Genomic DNA, 26,740 nt, shown 5'->3' on the forward strand with positions numbered 1-26,740 from the left:
TGGCATAGAGTAAGAGATATATAAATGTTAGGTAGGCATTAGCTGCTATTATTATTGTTGTTGTTGTTGTTGTTGTTATATCCTGGAGAAAGATCCAGAGCGGGATCTTAAAGAATTTGATTAAATTAGACAAACAAACCAAAAACAAACCAATTGTTTTTGGCTCACTTCTCCCCTGGATCACCAGCATCTCTATTGGAACCACCTTCAGAAATTCAGCTGTGTTTCCCACTTATTCCAAATCGCTCAAACCAGAATGGTCTGATCTGTAAGTATGGCCTCAATACATGCAGCCAGTGTTTACAACACTAAAAGAAGGATACAGGACTCATCAAGTTGGACTAAATGATTTTCCTTGAATGGATTATCCAAAACATCTATCTGCGAGAGAAAGACTAGTTCTTTGTGCCTAAAATTTTAAAATAAATAAATTTTTACAACTTCAATTATAAATGTTTAATTATAAATGGAAGAGCTAATTGGTTATAGAAATCTCTTTTTTTTAATTTACCATTATCTTCTCAATGGATCTGTCTTTCAAATATATGAATTGTTTCTCTCAGTTCTATAAAAGTATTTAGGCTGGGGAAAAAAGTTTTTGAGCTTCTTACTATAGCACCCTACTAAATGCTGTGAACAGTGCAGAATGAATACAATATGGTCTCTATGCCTGAGGAACTCCCAGTGCAGCCAAAGAAGCAGGTATGGGCTCCACCTTTGATAAAAGGTAAACTCTGGTAAATGGTATAATCAAGGTTTAAACAATGTGCTGTGCTATTATGGAGAAAGGAAAGGTCACAGGTGACTCACATGCAAGTAGAAAGTTTAATAAGAACCTACAGTATGCTCAGGCTGTGCCCAGAGCTGTGGCGTTATAGAAGGTGCATAAAAGCCCTGACCTCCTCTCTGACATGGATGACTATTTAGTTGGAGTGAGAAAGCTAATACACATTATTAAAAAGCAGCAAACAATGTTCCACGTTAGACTGTGGGCAGAATACTAAAAGTATTGCAGCCTTCCAGCGAAGATGAAGACCCATAGAAGCTGGAGCAGTCAGGGAGGAAAGGAGGGCTCTAGGACATGAGGAAGTACAGTGATGGAAGTGATTATGGGGCCAAGAGGTAGCCTGGCCAAACTGCAGCAGGGAAAAAAAAAAAAAAAAAACCCTGCGGCAGACGGAGGAAGAGGCGGGGAGAGTAAGTCTATTTGGTAAGGATGAGTCCTCAGGCATTAGGGGAAATATTACTGTATGTACTAGCAATCTGAGAGCCAATGAAAGATTTGGGATAGACGAGGGACCTGATGCAAGTGATATTTAACAACTAGTTTGTAGAATGGAATAGAACATAAAGGTGGTGGTGAAGGGTAGCCTGGAAGTGAGAAAATGGGGGTAGGAGTGTTAGAGGTAATTCTTCAGAGGGAAGTGCTGAAGATCTGGATTAGGAAGTACCTGTGGAAATAGAAGGAGAATATTTCTGCAGTATTTTATGAGACAAGACTATGAGAAGTATTTTTTTAAGTAATTTATACTTTTTTATTTATTTATTTTTTGGCCGCGCCTTGTGGCATGTGGGATCTTAGTTCCCTGACCAGGGATTGAACCCGTGCCCCCTGCCTTGGGAGCACGGAGTCTTAACCACTGGACCGCTGGGGAAGTCCCTCCACAGTATTTTATGAGACAAGGTTATGAGAAGTATTTTAATAAAAGGATCGATCTGTTGTGGTTGTTTAGGTTTTTTTCCAGATATATTTTTGGTTTTGTTTTTAAGGAAAAAGAAAAATAGAAGTAAAGACCAACTAATTAATAGAACAAAGTGCCTTCTACAGGGAAGGTAAAGCTGCTTTAGGGGACAAGATAATTAGTTGTGGTTTAGGTATGCTGATATAGGTGGGAGGGAATAGTGAATCAGTCTCCTCCCCCAATCCCTCACTCCCTCCTATCAGAGAGACTCTGAGGCAAAAGAATTTTGTCGAGGCTGGCATCCATTATGACTGAGAATCAGATGTTAAAAGTGGCAAATAAAAATTCTTGCTTGCCATCCAGCTCTACAAGGATTGAGTCATTAGCCACTGCAGTCCCTGACCTTCAACACAACGCAAAAGGATTTCAGGGTGGAGCTCAGGAATGAGGCAGTCTGTGCTCTGGGAAAACTGGTAGAACACCCTCAGATAATTAGACGTTTTCAGGAGAAAATTTTGTGAACCCATTGCTTGTATCTTCCCATACTTGGAAAAGCACCAAAATCATTAACTGAGATATCTGTGCCTCGTGACTAGCAGCAACCTTCTACTGAGATGTGTGCTTCATTGCACATACCTGCCCCCTTCTCCAAAATCAGACTTACTGACCTCCCCCCCTACCTGTTCAGAGCAGTTCCTCACAGCTACCTGAGAGGCTGTCTCCTGGGCTATAGTCCTTAATAAGTCCCCAAATAAAACTGAAACTCAGGAATTCCCTGGCAGTCTGGTGGTTAGGACTCTGTGCTTCCACTGCAGGGGGCCCAAGTTTGATCCCTGGTCTGGGAACTAAGATCCTGCAAGCCACATGGCACAGCCAAAAAAAAAAAAAAAGTATGAAGTGTTTCTATCATGTCACCAGGCCCTCCCAGAGGAGTAAGAAAGAATCATATAATCCTCAATGCAAGGTAAGGACCAGAGCTTTGCTAAAAGGGAGGTAGGGTATCTTTAGTATGGATTCAGATTGTGTTGACTTAATTAATTAATAATGATAATAATGAACGACCCTGAGAGATGTGCTCACTTAATAGATCAACCTGTATAGGCATCAGAAAGCCCACAGCTCTCACTGTAGAAAGATTGAATTTAAAGAACTCAGAAGGTTGGACTTAAGGAACTCCAGAAACTGAAGCCTCCACTGGCAGGTCAGGATTGGAGGGAGGACCCATGGGGACACCCCTTCCCGTAAACATCCAAGTCTTGAGCTACCTTCCCTTGTACAGTGAAAGGGAAAATTCAGGCTAGCTAGAACTTCAATTTTTTATCTCTCTTACATTGTAATTCCCCTCTGAAATTGCCCTAACTTTCCAGTTAAGAACATCACAGGTCCTCTGGTGTATTTGTCCTGGGAAATCTGAGGGAATCAAGAAGCAAGAGGAAGGAGTTGGATCTGTCCTTCCCTATTCCCTCCTAGCTCCTGAAGAGAAAGGGAGACAATCTATGTGTGGGTGGGAGGGGGCAGGGGGCACAGACAATCTCTAGTGGCAGCAGAAAGGATCATACCCCTGAAGAAACCAGAGAGGATATGCCAAAGAGACAGTGGAATAAACACCTTCTGGCTTCCCTTTGTAAACTAGCAAAGGCTGCCCTCTAGAAGGGAAAGGAAAGGAAGAGAAGAGCACCATCCAGCTCTGGAATTACACTGAATCTGTGGTGACAAGACATTCAGGTAGGAAGTATCTACTGCAGAGTTGGGAGGTGTGAGACTAGACCTTGTGTACCCATATTTGGATCAGATGCAAAAAAAAACTGAGTCATCAACATAAAGATAATATTTAAATATTTTTAAAATATATGTGAACAATATGAAAGTTCCTTAAAAAACTAAAAATAGAACTACCATACGACCCAGCAATCCCACTACTGGGCATATACCCTGAGAAAACCATAATTCAAAAAGAGTCATGTACCACAATATTCATTGCACCTCTATTTACAAGAGCCAGGACATGGAAGCAACCGAAGTGTCCATCGACAAATGAATGGATAAAGATGTGGCACAGGGCTTCCCTGGTGGCGCAGTGGTTGAGAGTCCGCCTGCCGATGCAGGGGACACGGGTTCGTGCCCCAGTCCGGGAAGATCCCACATGCCACGGAGCGGCTAGGCCCGTGAGCCATGGCCGCTGAGCCTGTGCGTCCGGAGCCTGTGCTCCACAACGGGAGAGGCCACAACAGTGACAGGTCTGCGTACCGCAAAAAAAAAAAAAAAATGTGGCACATATATGCAATGGAATATTACTCAGCCATAAAAAGAAACAAAATCGAGTTATTTGTAGTGAGGTGGTTGGACCTAGAGTCTGTCATACAGAGTGAAGTAAGTCAGAAAGAGAAAAACAAATACCGTATGCTGACACATATTTGGAATCTAAAAAAAAAAAAAAAGGTTCTGAAGGACCTAAGGACAGGACAGGAATAAAGACACAGACATAGAGAATGGACTTGAGGATATGGGGAGGGGGAAGGGTAAGCTGGGACGAAGTGAGAGAGTGGCATGGACATATATACACTACCACATGTAGATAGCTAGTGGGAAGCAGCCGCATAGCACAGGGAGATCAGCCTGGTGGTTTGTGACCACCTAGAGGGGTGGGATAGGGAGGGTGGGAGGGAGGGAGACGCAAGAGGGAGGAGATATGGGGATATACGTATACGTATAGCTGATTCACTTTGTTATAAAGCAGAAATTAACACACCATTGTAAAGCAATTATACTCCAATAAGGATGTTTGTTTATATATATATATATATGTGAGAAGGAGCAGGTACTAAATGCTAAACACTTTCGTAGGCGTTGCTCCTGCATGTTCTGTCTTTGCATCCTCTTCCTTTTGCCGCTAAGTCACTCATAAATCTCGCGTCTTGGAGGTAATTTGGTATTTCTACCACCAGGTGGAGGTGTCCCACTGCTCTTCACTTACTATCAAAGAGATGTTCTTAAGAAATTTTGGGGGTGGGGGCAGGGGTCAGGTTCTTTGGTTCCACTAGTTATACAAATAAGCACTTGCCTTCACGCCCAAGAGCGAAAAGAATTTGAAGAGTGAGCATAAAAGGTCAGGCAGTGGCTGCCTCTTCCTCTCTTTTTGTTTTCTTAGTCCTTTGGTTTCCATGGGGATCTGTGTTTGAGCAGCAACTCTGAATCCATTTACTGCCCCTCAAGGCTTGGGGCTGAGCCCAGAGACTGGCTGTGAAGAACAGCAGGAGCTGGAATGGGTGGAAAGGAGGAGATTTATTTGGTAAATTTGGATAGCAAAAGACGAAGACAGGTATAGAAGGAGTGATGAGGTGAACCTTGGAATGGAGTGCACAGAGGAATGTGAAAGGCAAATAATGTTTTAGTTCAAATAAAATTTGGGGACATTAAAGTCTTTTCCAAAACTCTTCAATTGTCTTCTTACCATAGACCATTTCAGGACACACTCTGGGCCCTTTATAATACCAGGTCCTCTCCTACCCCTATCCAAAAACATCAGTAGACCTGTGTCAGAACCTGCCTGGAGTCCTGATATGTCCTCCTGTTCCAAAAGCACTCTGGAGCAAGAGATGAGAAGTCCAAGGAAAGACCATCCACTGTATTCCCCAGGTATGGTATAGTGCCTGACACATGGTAAACTCTCAGTAAAATATTTGTTGAATGGATGAATAAATAAGAGCAATAAGAATAGGATAGCTTTGGGAATTCCCTGGTGATCCAGTGGTTAGGACTGCGCTCTCACTGCCGAGGTCCTGGGTTTGATCCCTGGTTGGGGAACTAAGATCCAAGCCGCGTGGCGTGGCCAAAAAAAATATATAGAGGAATAATTTTTTTTAATATGATAGCTTTAGCTTTAACTAATTTTACTTAATTCTAGCGTGAGAAAAGACAAACTAGAGACAAAGAAAAAATGTTGTCTTGTCATCAAAGTCATGAGGATGTGAATGTGTTGATTCACAGATCAATTCATTCAAAGATCGATTAGGGGGTTTTGTTGCTTTTCTGCTTAATAAGAGGTTTTTTCATATTTGCATTACTAATAGCCCCTGTTTCTAAGAGTATTTGCATTTCCATCAGTTTGGGCCACTGTTCAGTATCCATTCACAGATAGCAGTTGATCTACATATGAACAGCGCTCTACCTGATGAGAGAATCAAGTTTTCCCCCTTAATCGCTTACTTTCCAACCCCACCTTTCCACCTCACTTTCTCTCCCATTATCCTGTTTAATTACCACTCTCTATAATTATCTAATTTATTTACTTGCATTTTTATTGCTCGTCACCTCCCACAGCTAACAAGCTCCTTGCTGCTTTCCTCACAGAGCCTTCTATTCTAAATTTTAGAGTCTAAATACTCAAGTCTTACCTTTTTTTGAAAACTCCATTTTAAGTGAATTCTTCATGATGCTCCTTTAATCTATTCAACCTCCTGCCCTCCAGTTGGAAGTGACCTTTCCTTCCTCTGAATGAGTACACATTTGATCTGCATTTCTCTGCACACTCACCACTTGGCATAATAATATTGCCATCAAATGTAGTGAGCTTGAAAGACTGGCCAGGCACTGGGCCAGATGCTTTAACTGTTCTGTTAAATCTCCACCACAATCCTATCAAGTAGACACTATTAATCTCATTTTTATTTTATTTTATTTTGGCCGTGCCACATGTCTTGCAGGATCTTAGTTCCCAGACCAGGGATTGAACCCAGGCCCTCATCAGTGAAAGCACCGAGTCCTAACCACTGGACCCCTAGGGAATTCCTTTAACCTCATTTTTATATGATGAAACCAAGGCTCAGAGAAGTTAAGTAAAATGCCCCCAAATCATGCAGCTGATTGGTGGTAAAGACAATTTAAACCCAGAAAGTCACAGCCAGAATCCATATAGTCTTTGAGCACAGACTTTGTTGTAAGGAAAATGTGTTAGAGCCTCAGCTCCATAATTCACGGCGGCATGACCCTCAGCAATTTACTAACCTCTCTAAACCTCAATTTCCTAGTTGGTAAAATGGGGATAATAATGTCTGCCTCACATAGCCTTGTCAAAAAGAAGTGGCCCGGGCTTCCCTGGTGGCGCAGTGGTTGAGAGTCCATCTGCCGATGCAGGGGACGTGGGTTCGTGCCCCGGTCCAGGAAGATCTCACATGCTGCGGAGCGGCTAGGCCCGTGAGCCATGGCCACTGAGCCTGTGCGTCCGGAGTCTGTGCTCCGCAACGGGAGAGGCCACAACAGCGAGAGGCCTATATAAAAAGAAGTGGCCCATAAAGAGTAGCTATTGCTATTAGCATTACCTGCTTACCTGTTTCACCTCCCATACCTAGTTAACACTCCTTCCAGAAGGATCTGTTTTTATCCTCTTTGCATTTGTGACATCTAGCACAGTGTTTTATATATCGTAACTAAACACCACGGACATATGTTTCATAGAGGGATGGGGGGAGGGAGGGAAGAATGGATGAATTGATTGATAATTTATTGCTGGTGACAGTCAGTCCAAGTCAACTCTCCTTTCTTCTTCCCCTGGAACTTTATGCATACTCTATGAAATTTCTTCACATTGTATTATATATACATATGTGTGTGTGTGTATACTTTTTTTTTTTTTTTTTTTTGGCTGCGCTGCACGGCTTGCAGGACCAGGGATTGAACCCAGGCCCCGGAAGTCCGGAAGTGAAAGTGTGAAGTCCTAACCACTGGACCAGCAGGGAACTCCCTGTACTGTATTATGTTTTCTTGTTTAACATTTCCCTGCTTGTCAAGGAGAGGCAGGTCCATGTCTCATTTACCTTTGTCACCATAGTATCTCAGTTCTGTTTTTCGTCTCTTAATATGAGCATGCATGCGATTCTATGTTGAGAAGTGCATATTTTTAAAATTCTACTTGCTCCTTAAATGCAGGTCTGGTGAGTGAAATATGAAATGCATTTGATAAATGTTTGTTGAGAGTATAACTAGTTGGAAGGCCTAGCTTGGTCCTTATGTCCCAAAAGAAGGAAAGAATTTCTCTGGCTTGGGCTGGGGTTTAAATCCTGAGGTGATTCTGTCATCTGGAGATACAGAATCATGAACCTGTAAGCTGCTTTGGGTTTTTTTGTTTTTGTTTTCAATTCTACTCCTTTTTTTTTTTTTTTTTTAATTTATTTTTGGCTGCATTTGGGTCTTCGTTGCTGCACGCAGCCTTTCTCTAGTTGCAGCAACCAGGGGCTACTCTTGGTTGTGGTGTGAGGGTTTCTCATTGCGGTGGCTTCTCTTGCTGCGGAGCATGGGCTGTAGGCACGCAGGCTTCAGTAGTTGTGGCTCGCAGGCTCTAGAGCACAGGCTCAGTAGTTGTGGCGCATGGGCTTAGTTGCTCCGCGGCATGTAGGATCTTCCCGGACTAGGGATCGAACCCGTGTCCCCTACATTGGCATGTGGATTCTTAACCACTGCGCCACCAGGGAAATCCCCTGCTTTGGTTTTTGACTGGACTTAACTTCTAGAGGTCACAAAGATCGGCAGGCCTGAAGATTGTTGGTTAATTTTAATATTTTAACTTAATTTAAAATTTAAATGAAATTTCAATATGCAAATTCAATTATAATCACATTAAGGTCTGTGGAAGAAAGGGAGAAACAACTTAAGGAATGTAGCCGGAATGCAGTTCATCCCACTCTAGCAGTCCATTCAGTGAGCACACAGTGAGTGTCTTGGTTCTCCTGTCCCTCTCTAATATGAGCACAAGTATGATTCTATATTGATACTTTTTATTCTACCTATCCCCTAAATGCAGGCCTTCTACATCCTTTGATACTCAGTCAAAGAAATGATCATCTGTTCCAATACCAGAGCGAAACAGTCTCTGGTGCATTCCTTCCTCAGGGATGTTCAACTTTGCCTCCAGATGATTTTGTCTTAACTAGTGCCTTTAGAAACTGACTCTCATGGATCTATTTTTGCAGGACCCTGTGGAGAAGCTGTTGTAACAGACACACTTTGTTGATTCACGTAGATAGTCACATGTAAAGCACAGAGGTTAAAGCCACGTGTTGTGTTAAAGTCATCTGGTCTAACCTTATCACTACACATGAGGAAACTTAAGTCTGGACAGAGAAAGGTGATTTTCCCAAGTTGATTTGACTGGGAAGTGGCAGAGTCTACTAGAACCCAAATCAATGATTTCCCCACTAAAAATGGAAATACGCGTTATATTTCAATATAAGCTCCTGCGGGGTAGAAAGGACATGAGGTTATATTCACATACCTCATTCCCAGCTAGCATAGAGTGATACCCAATGAATATCAAAGAATGGCCAAACTATGATTTCATATAAATGTGCTTTTTTTTTTTTTTTTTTTTCCCCGCCGCTTCTGCACAGCTTACAGGAGTTTAGTTCCCTGAACAGGGATCAAACCCTGGCCCCAGCAGTGAAAGCACCGAGTCCTAACCACTGAACCACCAGGGAATTCCCTAAATGTGCTTTTTATTTTGAAAATTATATATTTTTAATGCTCTTATTTTAAACAAATCTTACGTTTAGAAGGGATTTCATCTTACTCTAATGGTATGGCACTTTTTCTTTTGTTTTCTAAGATTTTAGAGTATGTAATGTGATTTTTTTTTTTTTTTTTTTTTTTTTTTTTTTTTTTTTTGCGGTACACGGGCCTCTCACTGTTGTGGCCTCTCCCTCTCCCGTTGCGGAGCACAGGCTCCGGACGCGCAGGCTCAGTGGCCATGGCTCACGGGCCCAGCCGCTCCGCGGCATGTGGGATCTTCCCGGACCGGGGCACGAACCCGTGTCCCCTGCATCGGCAGGCGGACCCTCAACCACTGCGCCACCAGGGAAGCCCTGTAATGTGATTTTATTGTTTATTTTCTAAGGTTACTTTTAGGTATCTTGTGGGGGGAGGGAAATGTTCCTTCTTCCATTTCAAGAAAAAAAGTTAATACTGGGATTTCAAGCTGACTGAATAAAGGACAGCTTAGAAATGGTGTGTAAGGATGGGGAGGTTTGCAGTATAAAGATGGGAGCAGGTGATGGAAAGAATAACTCCCCTTGAATAGCAAGCTTGTTTCTCCAAATTCTCCCTCTGTACCCTCTCTTTTCTTTCAGACTTTCATCCAGTTTTTTTGAAACATACATATATCCTGGTGACATTTATCCCTTGACCAAACGATGGGAACAGAAGTCACTGAACCATATAGGACAAGGAAATATCTAAACCTCATAGAGTAGAATTTGTTCATTACGTTTCTCCTCCATCATCGCCAATTTCTGCTCCAAATCCACTGATCCCCTTTCCTCGTCTTTGTATATACATTTTAAAACATATATACCTTGGGCTTCCCTGGTGGCGCAGTGGTTGAGAGTCCGCCTGCCGATGCAGGGGACATGGGTTCATGCCCCGGTCCGGGAAGATCCCACATGCCGCAGAGCGGCTGGGCCTGTGAGCCATGGCCACTGAGCCTGCACGTCCGGAGCCTGTGCTCCGCAACGGGAGAGGCCACAGCAGTCAGAGGCCCGTGTACCGCAAAAACTAAAACATATATACCTTTATACCTCTCTCTGTATATATGTATATATACAGAGAGAGAACAGAGAGGGAGAGATACAGATAATATATATATATATACACACAGATATATAGATATAGATATCTGTATATATTAATCTACAGAGAGGGAGAGAGAGAGAGGAGAGATAGTATTCACAACATGTGTAGTAAATTCCTGAACTTCATATTAGATTCCATGGGATTAAGTGGATCATGGGGTCAAGAAATGTGCAATGCACGTTAAGATGGAGAAAGACTAGAGAATCAAACAGTATATGATTATTAAATAACATAAGTACTATATTGCCATTCAATAAAAATGCTTGATTGCAGGGAGGCACAGAATTCTCCACAATATACACCATGAATCTTTTTATTTTTTTTAACTGAAGTCTCGTTGATTTACAGTGTTGTGTTAGTTTCTGGCATACAGCAAAATGACTCAGACATATATATATGTGTGTGTACATATATATTCTTTTCCATTATGGTTTATGACAGGATATTAATATAGTTCCCTGTGCTGTACAGTAGGACCTAGTTGTTTATCTCTTTTGTATATAGTAGGTTGTATCTGCTAATCCCAGACTCCTAATTTATACCTTCCCCAACCCTCTTCCCCCTTTGGTAACCATAAGTTTGTTTTCCTGTCTGTGAGTCTATTTCTGTTTTGTAAGTTCATTTCCATTGTATTTTAGATTCCACATATAAGCAATATCATATGACATTTGTCTTTCTCTTTCTGACTTACTTCACTTAGTATGATAATCTCTAGGTCCATCCATGTTGCTGCAAATGGCATTATTTCATTCTTTTTTATGGCTGAGTAATATTCCATTGTGTATATATACCACATCTTTATCCATTCATCTGTTGATGGACATTTAGGTTGCTTCCATGTCTTAGCTATTGTAAATAGTGCTGCTATGAACGTGGGGGTGCATGTATCTTTTCGAATTAAGAGTTTTTGTCTTTTCTGGATGTATACCTGGGAGTGGGATTGCTGGATTATATGGTAACCCTATTTTTAGTTTTTGAAGGAACCTCCATACTGTTTTCCATAGTAGCTGCACCAATTTACATTCCCACCAACAGTGTAGGAGCTTTCCCTTTTTATGTTAACTTTTTTTTTTTTTTTTTTTTTTTGTGGTACGCGGGCCTCTCACTGTTGTGGCCTCTCCCGTTGCAGAGCACAGGCTGCGGACACGCAGGCTCAGTAGCCATGGCTCACGGGCCTACCCGCTCCGTGGCATGTGGGATCTTCCCAGACCGGGGCACAAACCCATGTCCCCTGCATTGGCAGGCGGACTCTCAACCACTGCGCCACCAGGGAAGCCCTATTTGTTAACTTTTTAATGATGGCCATTCTGACCACTGTGAGGTGATATCTCATTGTAGTTTTGACTTGCATTTCTCTAATAATTATTGATGTTGAGCATCTTTTCATGTTCCTGTTGGCCATCTGTATGACTTCTTTGGAGAAATGTCTATTTAGGTCTTCTGCCCATTTTTCAACTGGGTTGTTTGTTTTTTTGGTTATTGAGTTGTATAAGCTGTTTGTATCTTTTGGAAATCAAGCCCTCATCAGTCGTATCATTTGCAAATATTTCCTCCCATTCCCTAGGCTGTCTTTTCATTTTGCTTATGGTTTCCTTTGCTGTGCAAAATCTTGTAAGTTTGATTAGGTCCCATTTGTTTATTTTTTTTTTTTTTTTTTTTTTTTTTTTTTTTTTTGTGGTACGCGAGCCTCTCACTGTTGTGGCCTCTCCCGTTGCGGAGCACAGGCTCCGGACGCGCGGGCCCAGCGGCCATGGCTCACGGGCCCAGCCGCTCCGCGGCATGTGGGATCTTCCCGGACCGGGGCACGAACCCGTGTCCCCTGCATCGGCAGGCGGATTCACAATCTCTGCGCCACCAGGGAAGCCCCCATTTGTTTATTTTTGATTTTATTTCTATTGCCTTGGGAGACTGACCTAAGAAAATATTGCTATGATTTATATCAGATAATGTTTTGCCTATGTTCTCTTCTAGGTACACCATTGCATCTTTAACTTCCATATTTGAGCCAGTGCTATTCACCTCAAACCCACAAAAGTCCAGTAAAGTCAATTATTTACAGCAACTCTTCCAGTTCTTAGCTCTCCTCTCTCTTTTACCTCATTTGCTATCAAGCCCCTTTGGACTAGCAGGTTGCCTTTTGGATTTCAGCTTCTCTTAGTTCTCCTCAAGTATTCTGGCTTTGATTTGCCCCATCAGCTCTTCTTACTTTGGACTATCTTCTACAGTAAGCTCGCTCTGATCAACTCCATGTCTTGGCTCATTTTGAGACCATAAGACAGTGCCAGGGTAAATGAGGAGCCACATCAGAAGTCCCTAAGAATCCTGGGATTACCCCAATTATGGATGATGAATAAAGGAGCAGCATAATTTGGAAATGGAAATAATGTGAAAAACAAACAAAAGGTTGAAGTCCAATTATCACCAAAAGATTGAAGTCCAATTGCAAAATAGCTGCATAATAATAAACTGGACAGTGTTTGTTTTATTTTCTATTGTGTACTAGGTACTTAGCACATAGTAGGTGCTTTAAAAATATTTGTTAAATGAATACACTCTACCAAGGGCAGATTTAAAGGATTTGCACTCAAAATATAATTAGGAATCCATTAGGCATGATCAAAAATTTTCTCAGTACTTAAATTAGTCACTGAATGATCCTGTTCCTGGGCACAGTCTCCAATGTGGGAAATGGATTATTATTTGATTGAAATAGTTTAAGGTACTTAGTTATCAGAATGGAATTGGCTCCTAAAATACAGTGGTCCCCACAAGAAAAAAGAGTTCATAAATTCTAGGGAAGATTGAGAAATTAATTTAAGATCTAGCTGTCAAATTTTTACTTTTGCTTGGATTCCCTCTCATTTTGCCTCTTCCCATTTATTCTCTAGTTCCACGGCCTAGTGCAAAGGGCAATTCCCTGAGATAAGATCTGGTTCTGGAAAAACTTTTGAAAAGTCTTTTAACCTTTCTCGGTCTTAGTTTCTTTATCAGAAAAGTGAGATTTGGACATGATCCCCGTGGCCCCCTTCTAGCTCCAAAGTCCTTGGGAGTCACTTGTTCCTCTTCTTAAAGTTTCCTTCTGAAGGCTCTGACCATGTTTCTATTACAGGTTATCAGTTATTCATATTTTCTGACATACTTCAATCCCTTTGTTCTTATTCCTCCAAAGAGTTGCCTCTGTGACTTACCTCTTTCTTTCCCATGGCTCTGATTTGCTTTTCCTTCTGATGGCTTGGGGTTTAGTTGTTGTTGTTGCTGTTGTTTTGCCTTTGTCATCATGCTCCCTCCCCACCTTGCCCTCACTGCTTGTACCTCATTTGTTGATTTTCTTTCAAATGAACAACCTCAGGCTCCCCAGAACTTTAGCAAATTGTTCCTATAATTTCGTCCTTAAACACACACACACACACACACACACACACACACACACACACACACACGCATGCACGCACGCGCGCGCACGTACACGCACACACGCGCGCACACACTCCCACCCCCACTCTAGGCTTCTCTAACTGCCTGCTAGGCTCCTGGCCCTTCCCCCACAACCTCCCTTTCCTGTTCCACAGCCTTGACCTCTTCACAAACTCCGTTTCCCCTTTATTTAACATCAGTAACATGGAGAAATTAAGAAACACAAAAAGAATAACTTCTGTCCTTTCTCTTATGAGTGTTTAAATTCCTGCCATCTTTTGCAGAATGAACTCTGAAAAGACACACCAGAAAAGCCTCAGTCCGAATGACCTCCTTGATCTTCACTCCCTCCCTCTGCCCCTAAAACACCATGGCAACTGCCACCTGAAAGAGGCCAGGCGGAAATCATCCAATAAAACCAAGGTTTGCTTGCCAGTGCTTTCTTATTTAATAAAGTTCTGCAGAGGGTACTTTTCCCTTACCCTTCATTGCCTTAACTCCCTTAATGCTAGCAAGACAAAGAACATGTGGTAGTACATGTGATTATAAGAACCATAATTTGTTGTAGATATTTACTTGTAAGTCTTCACATTTTCTCTGTAAGTTGAAAGTTTGTCATCCTCCAGGTCTGCACCCAGCAAGTGAGGCCTATAGCAGAGGCAGAAATCAGTGGGATGGCAATAAATGGTCACACTGTGGCGAAAAAAACACAGGCTGTCCAATCAGGCAAATTTGGGCAAATTTCAACCTGCTGTTTATCAGCTGTAAGACCTTGAACAAGAAAGCTACTTTGCGTCTCCATGCCTCAGTTTCTTCATTTGTAAAATGGGGTGTTCTGCTTGTCTAAAATGGGGATTATACAATGTTTACCTTGCAAAGTTATTTTAAGGATTAAATGAGACGGTGCAATTAAAGGGCGTAGTAAGGAGAATGCACCCAAGCTATGATTAGCTATGACTAAGGTTATCAATAGAAAGGTTACATGCTTTCTAGACTCCTAGTTTAGTTCTCGTGCAATTAAAATCAAATTCCTCATGGGATTCTAACTTTCAGGAAGGTAGATGAAATGCTTCCACAGTGCCTGCTCCTCTACAAACTAGAAACAGGGTATTGTCTGGAGAGAAGAGGCCTTCAATGAAATGGCAAAGAATTTCCTGGACTCCCACATGACTGTAGTTGTAATGTTAGAGCAAAAGCCATTATGAGTCTAGAAACACTTTCAGTGACTTAAAAGTGTATTACACTCAACAACATCAACAAACATTTGGGCAACAGTAGTATATACATTTGAGAGGCATGTTATTTATTGGGGCCACAGGCTGGGCTCACTTCATGTGTACATGGATTCTGCTGCAACAACACTGCAGACCCCTAAGAATCTAGAGCTTATGGTTTAGAAAGCAACATTCAAGCTCAATTGTCTCAAACTGCAAAAGGATCATTTAAGAGCTTATTTTTAAATCGTAGGCTCCACCCCCCCCCCCCCCGACCCCGCCAGAGATTGATTAAGTAGATCAGGGGTAGAGGTTAGGAATGCGAATTCTCCGTAAATTCCCCATGTGGTTGATTACCTTGAGTCCAGAGGAGTTACAGAGCTCTGGGAATTAGCATCCCTGACTGGCCCCTCTTCTTTCTCTTCCAAGGATCTCATTCCAATCACCTACCTTCTCTTTGTTCTTCACAGTTCTGGGCTTCTTTAACTGGAGTGTTATGCTGATATCACAAAACAACACGTAGGAAAATCTCTGAGAGTCAAACATAATGACTGGCTTTCTTCAAAGAGCAACAACATTCAATTATGCTTCAATTTTTTTAAAAAGCAACATCATATCTTTGCTTTTCAGGGACTTATTTTTTTGATACTAACAGTACCTTAACATCCATTTTAACTAATTCAGAGGCAACCTGTGCTCACAAATGAAGGATACAGAGATTATGCTCAAGTGGTCTGGCTTGAAAATTGGCTCCACAATGTAAACACCCAACAGTACTTTAAGCTATTCCTGAAGAGAGGAAAAATTTTAAGTCAATAGGGAAGCCAAAATAGAAAATGTTGATAAAATTAGAAAATATCATAAGGAGGAACCACAAAACCAGAATAAGAAGCCCATCTTCACCACCAACTCCCCCATCCAGAATATCCTCCCCCACTAGAGCCTCTCAGTCTCCCACACATGAGAAGGAACTGGGGACAGGGTGCCAGGATAAGTCCCTTTTTCCCATCCTTTATTATCGTCAACGCCCTTGAGTGCCTCTTCAGCTTTTTTGGGAACTTAAATGCTTAGTTTACGAGGTCAAATGACTATGGAACATTTTCCAAAAATTAAATCACCAATTAAAGAAAGAACAGTGTTGTTTTAATATTCTCTTCTGCTGTTTCTCTCAATCTCTCTCTCTCTCTCTCTCATTTCTCTCTCTCCTTTCATTCTCTTGCTCTTTCTCTCCCTCCCTTCTTTTCTCCCTCTCTCTCCCTCTCTCTCCTTCCCCTCCCCTCTCCACTTCACCACACACAGAAACCCCTTTTCAAAGGGGCTTTTTTCCAACTCAGTGAAGTAAAGTCTTTGCCCCTTTGTGGGGAAGGCTCATTAACATTCCCACAGCAGCATCTCTTCAAGGATTTTACTTTTGTAACTCTGTGGGGAGGTCAAGAGGCCACAGTGGAGAGGTAAAAGGAAAAAATGGTAAATGGGGGAGGGCGGAAGAAAGGAGAGGAGGGGAAAGAGCCCTTCCTTTCACAATAAGGCCAGCAAGAAGGAGGGTGGACCAAAGTAGGAAAAGACCAGACAGACAAGACTCAGTAAAGAGATGAATATTGGGCCCCCAGATCTGCCCTTGGAGATCTCCAGATTCCTGAGAAAAGCAGAAAGCTATGTTCCTTCTCTCATTTCTTTTCCTCAAACAGGAAGTACAGATGGAAACAGTGGAATGAAAGAGTGACAAAACCCAGTCTATTCCACTGAGAAATTAGAAGCTTTCCTGGCCCCAGTGTTCCCATTTCCCCTACAATAGCCTAGTGATAACTGCACCTGTCTACCACAGGGAGGTTAACAGGATGAATGAGACAGTGTCAGCAAGAGTTCCAAGGGTTGACCGTGAGGGAGCCACTCAAGGTCCTGACCCCAAAGGACTGGGAAAATAATGGAGATTCAGTGAACTCCAAAGCAAAGATCAGAGTGCTTTCCAAATCTCTTCAGATGGTGGTACCTGCTTCATTTATCACCAGCAACCCTCCTACCATCTGTCTCTCTCTCCCTTTCTTAGTATTGCCAAAATAGCCTGGACTTGCGTAAGGGAAGAAATGACGGAAACTTCAAGTTTGCACCCAACACTGAGTGAGCTTTGCTTTGTTATTCTCTGAAGACACAGCCATCAGAGATTTGCATCACTCAACTCCAAAGGGGAAAATCATTCCCACTTTCCTAACAGATGTGTTTCAGATGCTCTCTTAGCCAGAAGAGTAAAAGATAAATAAGGTTAAAAGAGAGGACCTAGGCATAAAGCTAGAAGATAGGGCATATCTGGATATTCTATGCCCAGGGGTAACAGTAGTACCTTAAATTCAGGGAGGAACAGCAAGGTCAGAAGTTAAAGAACAATAAACCAATCACCCTTAAGTGTGCAAGCTGAACAGGAGAGATCCAGTTGGTTGGTTGCCAAATGATGTATTCTTAAAGGTCAAACTTCACATCCACAAAGAAATTCTTTCCACAGAATCCTTGACAACTGTTTTCAGCCTCTGTGAGAACATATTACAGAGAGTTCCCACATTTACTGGAGAGTCCATTACACGTTAGAAAGTTCCTTTATATTGAGCTGAAAGTGCCTCCTTGTAGCTTCTACTCCGAAGTACCAGAGAACTCATCTATATCATCTTCTCAAAGGTGGCATCCCTCAACCCTGGGAGCCGGACAGGAGTGGGAGAGACAGAAGAGACACTATTTTAAATGAGATTCCTTAAGATCAATCTTTTTTTTTTTTCACACTAGGAGTCTGGTGGCATATTGTACCTTTAACAAGATAGAGGGGGAAAAATGCTAGACTGCTGTCAGATACACCTGGCTTGCAGGCCTGTCTCTGTTGCATCATGGCTGTGCAGTCTTGGATAGGTTACTTAACCTCACTGAGCCTTTCGGTTTATCTATAAAGAGGATCATCTATAAACAGGAGTAGTAAAACCTGCTGTGCTAACCTCAAAGTTGTAATACTCAAAATATGTCCTGTACACGAAAATATCCTATAAATTATAAAGAGATCTACATATATTAAGTTATTATTATAATGACCTTTTTTGCTCAATCTTTTTGTCAGCCTTTCACATCCTCATTTTTGACTGGCAGGTAGCTGACTTCTTGGCCTTATAATCAGGATATACCAGAAAGTTCTCATTTCAGCTTATACCTCAGAAGCAGTCCCATCATCAAACAAGGTGGCATAGAATCATGAAATAACCAAAAAGCACTGTGAAGAGCTTAGAAGAAGAGTTAGAAAAACAACCGAGGGACATTTTCTGAACAGACAGGCACAGGGAAAGGCCGGGAGCCTGGGCAGGGAGGAGAGGGTTAAATCCTTTCCTCTGCAGTACAAAAGAAAAGAGTGTGCGGAAAGATTAGGATTTTTGCTTTTACAATGGGAGCTGCAGAAGCGTAGGGAAGAAGCTGAAGAAAAAAAAGGGGGCGTCTCCCCTTTAAAGACTTGCAGAGATTGAGAGAGAAGAGAGAGAGAGAGTCAGGGACAGAGAATCAGAGCGCGCGCGTCTGTCTGTCTGTCTGTCTGTCCCTTGGAAGGGAGAACATCTCTGCTTCACAGTGGTTGGCACTGGGGGAGAGGCATCAGTTGGCTTCAGACCCAAGGGGGAGACCAGACCAGGTCACCCCGGTTAAGACTAAGTGAGAGTTGCCCCTCCCCGTCCCACCTCTCTCCACCCGGGAATGTCTCGGCGAAAGCAGCGGAAACCCCAACAGTTAATCTCGGACTGCGAAGGTCCCAGCGCGTCTGAGAACGGTGGGTGCCGGGGAGGGGTTGGGGGGGCCTTGAGCCCAAGCCTGTGTGGGTCAGGCCAGGGCAAGGGGAGGGCACCCGGGCCATGGGCAAAACCAGGGGGAGAACTTGGTCGCTGGGGGGTTGAAAGAGTTGAGATGCAGCGTGTAAGGAGATGACCTGTGCTGGGGAGAAGCCCCGCTTGGCTTTTCTCAGGGTTGATTATGTTTGTGTTTTCTGTGTTGTTTTTCTCTGGATGAAATGGAGTTTTCAAACTGGCTCTGTTTCCCCACCCAAGAGTTTTCTCCCCAGGTCCCCCCTTTGCTCACTGGTCTTTGTGCCGTTGCTAAGTAACCTCCTCAGACCTGAAGATCGTCTCTTAGGGGTGGGATTTTCCCCCCTTTTCTTTCTGGAGAGTTGGGTTGCAAGAGAATGAATTGGATAAACGTGAAGGGTCCCCTGAGGGAGAAGAGAAAAAAGTTTCTCATTGTTGGGCTGAGCAGAGAACAGATCAGAGCTCCCAGAGGGAGAGAGCTAATGTCGGTCAGATGCAGCCTGGTTTGGGGTGTGTATCTGTGTCACCTGGAGTAGAGGCTAGAGGAAAGTTCTGGATGAGGGGCTTAGGTTTGTGTTTCAAGGAAAGCCAAGCTAAAAAAAGTGTATGAGTTAACATACTTGTTGATACATGCATATCATTTTATGGGGATATGATCATTTGTTTAAGTAACAGATTTTCTTTATGAGGGGGGGAAATTTCATGTATTCTTATAACATTCCAGTAAGTAAGAGGCAGCCAACAGAGCAACTACGGTATTGAGAAGTGACATTGCCCAAAGTCTCAGAAACAGAGGTACAGTCAGGTCAGAAACCTAGATTTCATGACATTTAGGGTTAGTGGTGCTCACTCCACCTAAACTAGGGTTTTCCAAGCTTGCTTGCTTGTGGGTAGATCTGGGCTAGAGTCTGGGAATCTGTATCTTTGCAAATGTCCAGGTAATTCTTAGGATCGAGCAAGTTTGGGACAATCTGGTATGGCTACATATGTTCACACTGTGAAAGTCTGAAAGTCCTGGCTCAGGGATAAACTATTTATTTAGCAAACAGTTGATTCACCCAACAATGCAGTGTAGGATTAAGCACACAAGTGTTCTGAAGGCAGACTTTCAGGATTCAAATCCTGGCTCTACCACTTGGTTAGCTGTGCGACCTTGTTGGTTTACTTTGCCTTTCTATGCCTCAGTTTCCTCATCTGTAAAATAGGGATGACTATACTAGCTACCTCATTAGGTTACTGAGTTAATACATGTTAATACACTTGGAAAAATAACTAGCATAAATAAGTGCTTAATACATGTGGCACAGTCCCTAGCATAAATAAGTACTTAATATGTATTATTTTTTTTAAAGACTTTTTTGATGTGGACCATTTTTAAAGTCTTTATTGAATTTGTTACAATACTGCTTCTGTTCTACGTTTTGGTTTTTTGGCCGTGAGGCATGTGGGATCTTAGCTCCCCGACTAGGGATCGAATCTGCGCCCCCTGCATTGGAAGGCAAAGTCTTAACCACTGGACTGCCAGGGAAGTCTATTATTATTATTATTATTATTATATGTGAGTACAGTGCACTTCCTGTAAGTGCTGAAATATGACCAAAGCTCGGGAGCCTCTTGGTGAACTTCAGCATTTCTTTATGAGATGTGTGTCATGAAAAGCTCTAGGATAATGTATTTGTAGTAGCTAAAACTAAAACATGGATTAAATTTACCTTTCCACCTGTTGTAAAAAGGACTTGAGATCAAATCAGTTCACCACATGCTACGGAACAACCTTAACAGACATGTTGTTTTGGGTAGAACACATACCCCTCAAGTCAGTGCTTTACTGGGATCCCACTGTGCCAATATTAAGAGGTGGCATGCTGGTGGCATCCTTCCCTCCTGGGACACGTTAGCCCCCCCTTAATGCTGCTGCAGGCCGGATGTTTCCTCCTCCTGCTCTACAGGAGACTTCCCCCAGAGCCTCAGAGTTGCCTTACAGTCCTGCTCCCCTGCTGGTTAGATTGTGGAACAATGCTGAATCCCCTCCAACCCAGAGGCATCCTCTCCTCTCCCCCGCATCCTCTCTTCTTCCCACATCCTCAGTTCACCCATTCCCTATACCGCTGCTGAGGAAGAATCTGGGAGGGAGTCACAAGAAATCGTTCACAACTGCCCTAAGGGGATTCTCCAGCCCCTTGAAGTATAGCTCCCACTTGTGGCTGTGAACACTTGGGGCCACGGGGATGCTGCTGCAAAGCCGTCCCCATAGAAACAGTGCAGGCTTGAACTCACTGGCAGCAACAAATTTCAGTTGAAATTTTGCCTTTGAGCCATAAAAGTTGAAAACATAAATGTTAAGGAGCAAGGAAGCAGTAGTAACCTTAAGAAAGATCTGCCTTCAGAATTCTCCTGAGAGACTGAAAGATCCTTGGGCTACTTGTATGACTTGGCGTGTCACTGGGTCTCATTTGTAAGATGAGGTGGCTAATATGAAAATCTAAATTCCTTCCTGCTTTTATAAGATATATAGATAGGGTTTCTATTCATTTATGTGATCTTCAGGCTCCTGAGTTTTCGTTCCGCCCCAGGGACTGTTTCTTGTTCTGCATGCCCCAAAATTAGGTAGGGAGGGCTCTGGTTCGGGGGCTCTTACACATGTCCTTTTACAGGTATACCTGTGGAACTATGGGCATCATCATGACCATCTGCAGACATTTATTTAGTAAGCTAGGGTGCCACTAAGGTTTTCAAGAGTCTTTGCCTTCTTTTAAGCAATGTTTACCATATGTGACAAGCAAATGCTGAGCCTTTGTTGCACATTTTAAAAGCCTCATCTCTGCAGTGACCTAAGATATCACCAAGGCACAGTCTGAAAAACCTGTTTTCCCACCCTGTTTCTGCTCAGCTTCCCTGACCAGAACACCAAAACCTACCAGAATAGTTATTGCACATAAGTGATGAGAGGGAAATAGTCTATTTGCTTAAAAACTCTGGAGAGAAAAAAAAATTTCTGTCTCCCCTACAGAGTCTAGAAATCTGGATTAGAGAACATAAGCGATGTGAATTGGGAAAATGTAAACTAGTACATCTGGGAAATAAAGGAAACGATCAGAAACCCAGATATTTAGTGAGAAGGAGAAACCAGGACAACAGCCAAACAGACCTAGGGGGAGAAATGGCAGTTGGCAGACAGCAAGAGCAGCAAAAGGGGAAGGAAGGCAAAAATAGAGTTTTGAGGGTTCTGTTCTCTTTAGAACTGGAGGTAGAGAGCATCGCCTCTCAGGGTATTGATCCCTGAGCCTTTCAGCCCTAGGGACTCCTGGGTGAAAAAGAAAACATTTCTGAGTAGATAGAAAGTAACTCAGGGAGGGTGCAACAGAGCACTGGATAAGGAAGCAGAAAACCTGGTTTTCAATCCAGCTTGTACCTTGAAGCTTTGTGACCTTGGGCAGGCCCATTCTTCTGCCAGGGCTTCAGCTTTTAGACTTGAAATAATAATACTCATTGCTACTATTTGCAGAGCATTTACTATTTGTCAGGTACTATGCTAGGCCCTTTATATATTTCCTCTTGTTTATTCTTCCCAACTCTGCTATTATTACCTCCATTAAACTTTTTAAAATTTACGGTAAAATATACATAATAGAATTTATCATTTTTAAGCATACAATTCAGTGGCATTAAGTATATTCACAATGTTGTGCAGCCATCCCCACCATCCATCTCCAGAACTCTTTCATCTTGCAAAACTGAAACTCTATACCCATTAAACAATAACTCCCCATTCCCTTCACCCAACACTCCCAGCCCCTGGAAATCACCATTCTACTTTCTGTCTCTTTCTGTGAATTTACCAATTCTAGAGACCTCATATAATGGACTGATACAATATTTGTCCTTTTGCGTCTGGCTTATTTCACTTAGCATAATGTTTTCAAGGCTCACCCATGTTGTAGCATGTATAAGAATTTCATTCCTTTTTGTGGCTATACCCCCATTTTTAAAAGAAATGCAAGTCTTAGAGAGATTAAGAAACTTTCCCAAGGTCACAAAGATTAGAAAGTGCTGGGACGTTAACCCAAGTCTGATTCAGAGCTGGCACTCTCAATCACTGTGCTTAATGAGAGGTCATATCTCTAAAGTCCCTTCCAGCTCCAAAATGGTATGAATTCCAAGTGCCATTCATACCAAGTGCCGAGTCCTTTGATATCAGAAAAACGTCCTTAAAAAAAAACCACCCTTTTTTGTGTTTGATCTAAGATATTCCTATTCTGGAAACAAATATATTTTTCTCACTTAGCACCAGATGTATAAATCTTTGTGCCTGTTTGTCCACTGTGTTGCACAGGCCAAGGGTGCATTTACTAGGTGTGGGTAGCAAAGGAGTATGTGTATGTATTTAGGAGAGAGGAGTAAGGAAGAGAAGATGAGACATTCTCCTTCAGAAGTTATCTATGCAGCAGTTACAGAATCAACTCATAATTGTGGACACTACCAATCTGTGTTGGTCCAACATTAAGTTTAGGCAGGGGCTTACATAACGTGCTTTTTTCTTTAACGGCTGGATGATGCTTGAACTCTGTGTAGAACAAAGCCTTTTATTTTACAATTGGAAGTATGGCTCAAGATGCACATACCCTGGGAAGGGCAATACAGTCACTTAAATTTATAGACAGGTGTATATCATGTCAAATTCTGCTCCTGAAAGCAGGATACAAGAGAGGCAAAGTGTGGCTGTGGTCAGAGTAGAGAGGCAACCCGATGGGAAGATTTTGCATTGAGCAACTCATTTTGCCTACATCCTAATTTTGGCCGAGTTGAGCACAGGTAAGATTTGTGAGGAGCAGGGTGGAAGGTTTGATGGGGAGGACACTCCTCTGATGTGTACTGTGGGTCTCATCCTTGGTTGTACATCAGAATCACTTGAGGAGCTTTACAAACACTGATGCCTAGATCCCACCCTCAGGGAATCTGAATTAATTGGTCTAGGGTACGGCCTGGCCATTGGGATTTTTAAAAGCTCTCGCAGTAATTCTCATGGGCAGCAAAGTTTGAGAACCCGTGTTCAGCTCTACCACCCTGCTACCCACCAATTTTCCTCTGTTCTCCCAGCCATCCTCTCCCGTTTAATGAGTTACCAGGTTTAGAGAGTCACTTAGTTTCCTTTTTCCTTGTCGTTTCAGCTCTTCATAAATTTAAACAAGCATGTCCCTGTCTCAGTCCTATGTCCACCCCAGACTTTACATGTGACCCAGGATAGCTTACCTCACCTTATCTGCTATCTAGGGACACCATTACCAGCTTAGTTTATTCCTGTGTTTATGACTTCATTCGTGTCTGCCTAAGAATCCTGCCCCCCTTTTCAGGATAGGCAGTGAGTGCAAAGTGCTGAGAAATAGAGGCTTCCTCTTACAGGTGGCTGTTGATCCGTCACCTTTCACCAGGGACTGAATTTACCTTAAAGAAGAGCCCAGATCAAATTACGCATCAGAAAGCAAGTTTCATTAAAGAGCAAGAAAGGGGACAGTGTTTCCCAGGAGAAGATGAAAAGAAAAGGATTTCTTTTCTTGTCGGAAGACTTGACAAAACAGCAACTTGATATCAAATGTTCAATGCTAATTAACAAATGCTCAGTAGAAAGCTTCCATCTGATTCCCTCTCTGTTACTGAGGCCAGAGAGCAAATGGCAGGTAGAAGCTACACAGGGCCCTTTCTCTAGCTTAGGGAAGCCACACAATGTTGATGTGCTTGGGAAAGCACTGGACAGGAGTCAAAAGTCTGAATGCTTGCTTCACTGAATTACTGTGTGAACTTGGAAGAGTCACTTAACCTCTCCAAGCTTCCATTTTCTTATCTGTAAAAATAGACAACATTGCATTAACCTGTGACTTGCCATATTGAAATAGAACCCCCTCTCCCTCATTGTCAGGGTCAGGCCTGGAAGCATGTAGCTCATCTGTTTCAGAGCCATTGTCCACAAGTTAAGGCCCTTGTGATTATCTGAAGTTTCAAAACATAATTCAGTACAATGTTTTCAATGAAAGTGGACGTTACTAATATTACATTGTTTCAGCTCCCCCCAAAAAAGACTTCCTACCCTTGATATATGCCAATTATATCAGCCTCAGAAATTAATAAGATTGCTAATTCCCTGGCGGTCCAGTGGTTAGGATTCCAGGCTTACACTGCTGAGGGCCTGGATTCGGGGAACTAAGGTCCTGTGCAAGCTGTGCGGCTTGGCCATAAATAAATAAATAAATAAGAAATTAATAGGCAACATGAAAACAGATCTAATTTTAATATATATGTATTTTATTTTGATTGTTTTGCCACTGACAATATAAATTCTCTAATTCATAATATTTGGGACTCCTCCCAAAGTTTAAAGTCTCATATATACATGTTGTTATTATTTTATACATATTATTTTATCCCCACAATATTTCTCTGATGAAGATAGCACAGCTACAACATTACCACTTTACAAAAAAGGAAATGGGGGCATAGCATGGTGTGACTGACCACCACGCCTCAATTTATCAGCCAGACAAGATTGGAACTGGGATTAGAACAATGTGGATTTACTGATGCCTTTGGCAAACCACAAAACTAAGGACTTGTGGTCATTTCCTGTAAGTAAGATAAGCTCTTTTAAGGAAGTGGGAAACCCATTAAGACTCATTTCAAGGTAGAAAGGGAATGCAGAGTACCTGGTCCAGGAGGCATCTTATCCCTACTTATCCTCTCCCTGAATAGGAGGCCACCTCTGTGCTGGTGAGCAGGTGTTAAGTCATTCCTAGGCATTCAAGCCAGGTTGGGGCTAAAAGGGGCTTTAGGCACTGAGAGGCTGCTTGGTAACTCCCTCCTACTGCATTTTCCCCATTGTTTCAGAAGAAGCTCCCCTCCCCCCAGGTTAGAGCTAGGTAGGCCTCTGCAGGCTAGCATCTCCCCAAACCCAGCTGTCCTCAGTAGTGGCTGTGTTGGCAGAGAAAGACAACGGAAGAAGAAGGGTAGAGAAGAGGGTACTAAATAGGAGATGGCCCCTTAAATAAGCATGAACTCTCTAAATTAGGTGTGGGCTGGGTGACCTGTGGAGTAACTCGCATTCAGCTATTATTCTGGGGGAGGAGGGGCGGGGAGTAAAGGGGCTTAGTGTTACGCAGAGAGGAGTCCTGAAACGACTTCCTTGGAAATTCTACCTCGAGGCCTCCCACCCTGAGAAACTTCTTTTGTGGATGGGGTGGGGGTAGGGTGGGAATGGAGGTCAGGAAAACAGGACAAAACTTGGGGTATCTTGGGGGCACCAGATTATGTGTGTGTAGGTAAGGGGTAGGTGTGCTGGGATTCCCCCTCCCGCTCTGGCCCTCAGACCACCCTCTCTGGAGCCCACGTTTTCCAGGCTCAGCGGATCCTTTATCCAAAGGAAAATAAGAGAAGCCTGTCGCTTTGCTCTGTTGAGCAAGGCTGTGTTTCCTACTGTGCCCCCTTGAGCTTGCTGGGGGATTGGGGGGGGAGAGGGGGCAGGTCTGGGCAAGGACATCCGGAGATGGGGGGAGCTGGCAGAGGGTAAGGAAAGGTGGACCCCCGCCATGCCCCACAGCACCTGTCACTGAGCCTCCGGAAACCCTCCCGGGCTCTGGGCTCTGGGCTCGCTCCCCTCCCTCCCCAGCAGCTCCTCCCCCATCTCCCCTCTCCCAGCTTTCTCGTTCCAGCTCCTCCCCTCCTCCGCGACTCCTCGCTCCCCTCCCCCTCCTCCGCCGCTCCCTGCCCCCGCCGCCGATCTCCATCTCCGCAGTCTGGGCCGCTGGGTGCAGAAGCTGCCGCAGCCCCGGCGGCCAGTGCCGCCTCCCCCAATCCGGATACCCATTGTCTCCCACTCCACCTGGCCCTCCACCTCCCACACAACCATGGCGCACGAAGCCGGGAGGAGCTCTCGTCTCGGGGGGCCCTGCGGGGAGCCGGCGGAGCTTGGAGGTGCGGTAGGGCCCGGCCCGGGCAGGGGTAGGGG

The 26,740-nt window shown here is 43.3% G+C and overlaps 1 protein-coding gene across 6 annotated transcripts in view; it reads left to right on the forward strand.

The window, feature by feature from the left end:
* The window catches only part of SALL2 (spalt like transcription factor 2), an 802,697-nt gene that overhangs the window by 772,014 nt on the left and 3,943 nt on the right, over positions 1-26,740 (forward strand). For 3 of the 6 annotated variants that reach the window (XM_079912229.1, XM_079912230.1, XM_079912228.1), the window contains exon 2: positions 14,000-14,138. Coding sequence is in view for 3 of the 6 variants with exons in the window: in XM_079912225.1 (XP_079768351.1) it covers positions 18,644-18,716 (73 nt within the window). In the remaining 3 variants the exon portion in view is untranslated. Of the gene's footprint in view, positions 1-13,999; positions 14,139-18,404; positions 18,717-26,519; positions 26,707-26,740 lie in introns of those variants that run through there. The other 3 variants (XM_079912225.1, XM_079912227.1, XM_079912226.1) reach the window with 2 other exon arrangements.

The sequence above is a fragment of the Stenella coeruleoalba genome (assembly GCF_951394435.1).
Source record: "Stenella coeruleoalba genome assembly, chromosome: 2".
Taxonomy (NCBI): Eukaryota; Metazoa; Chordata; class Mammalia; order Artiodactyla; family Delphinidae; genus Stenella; species Stenella coeruleoalba.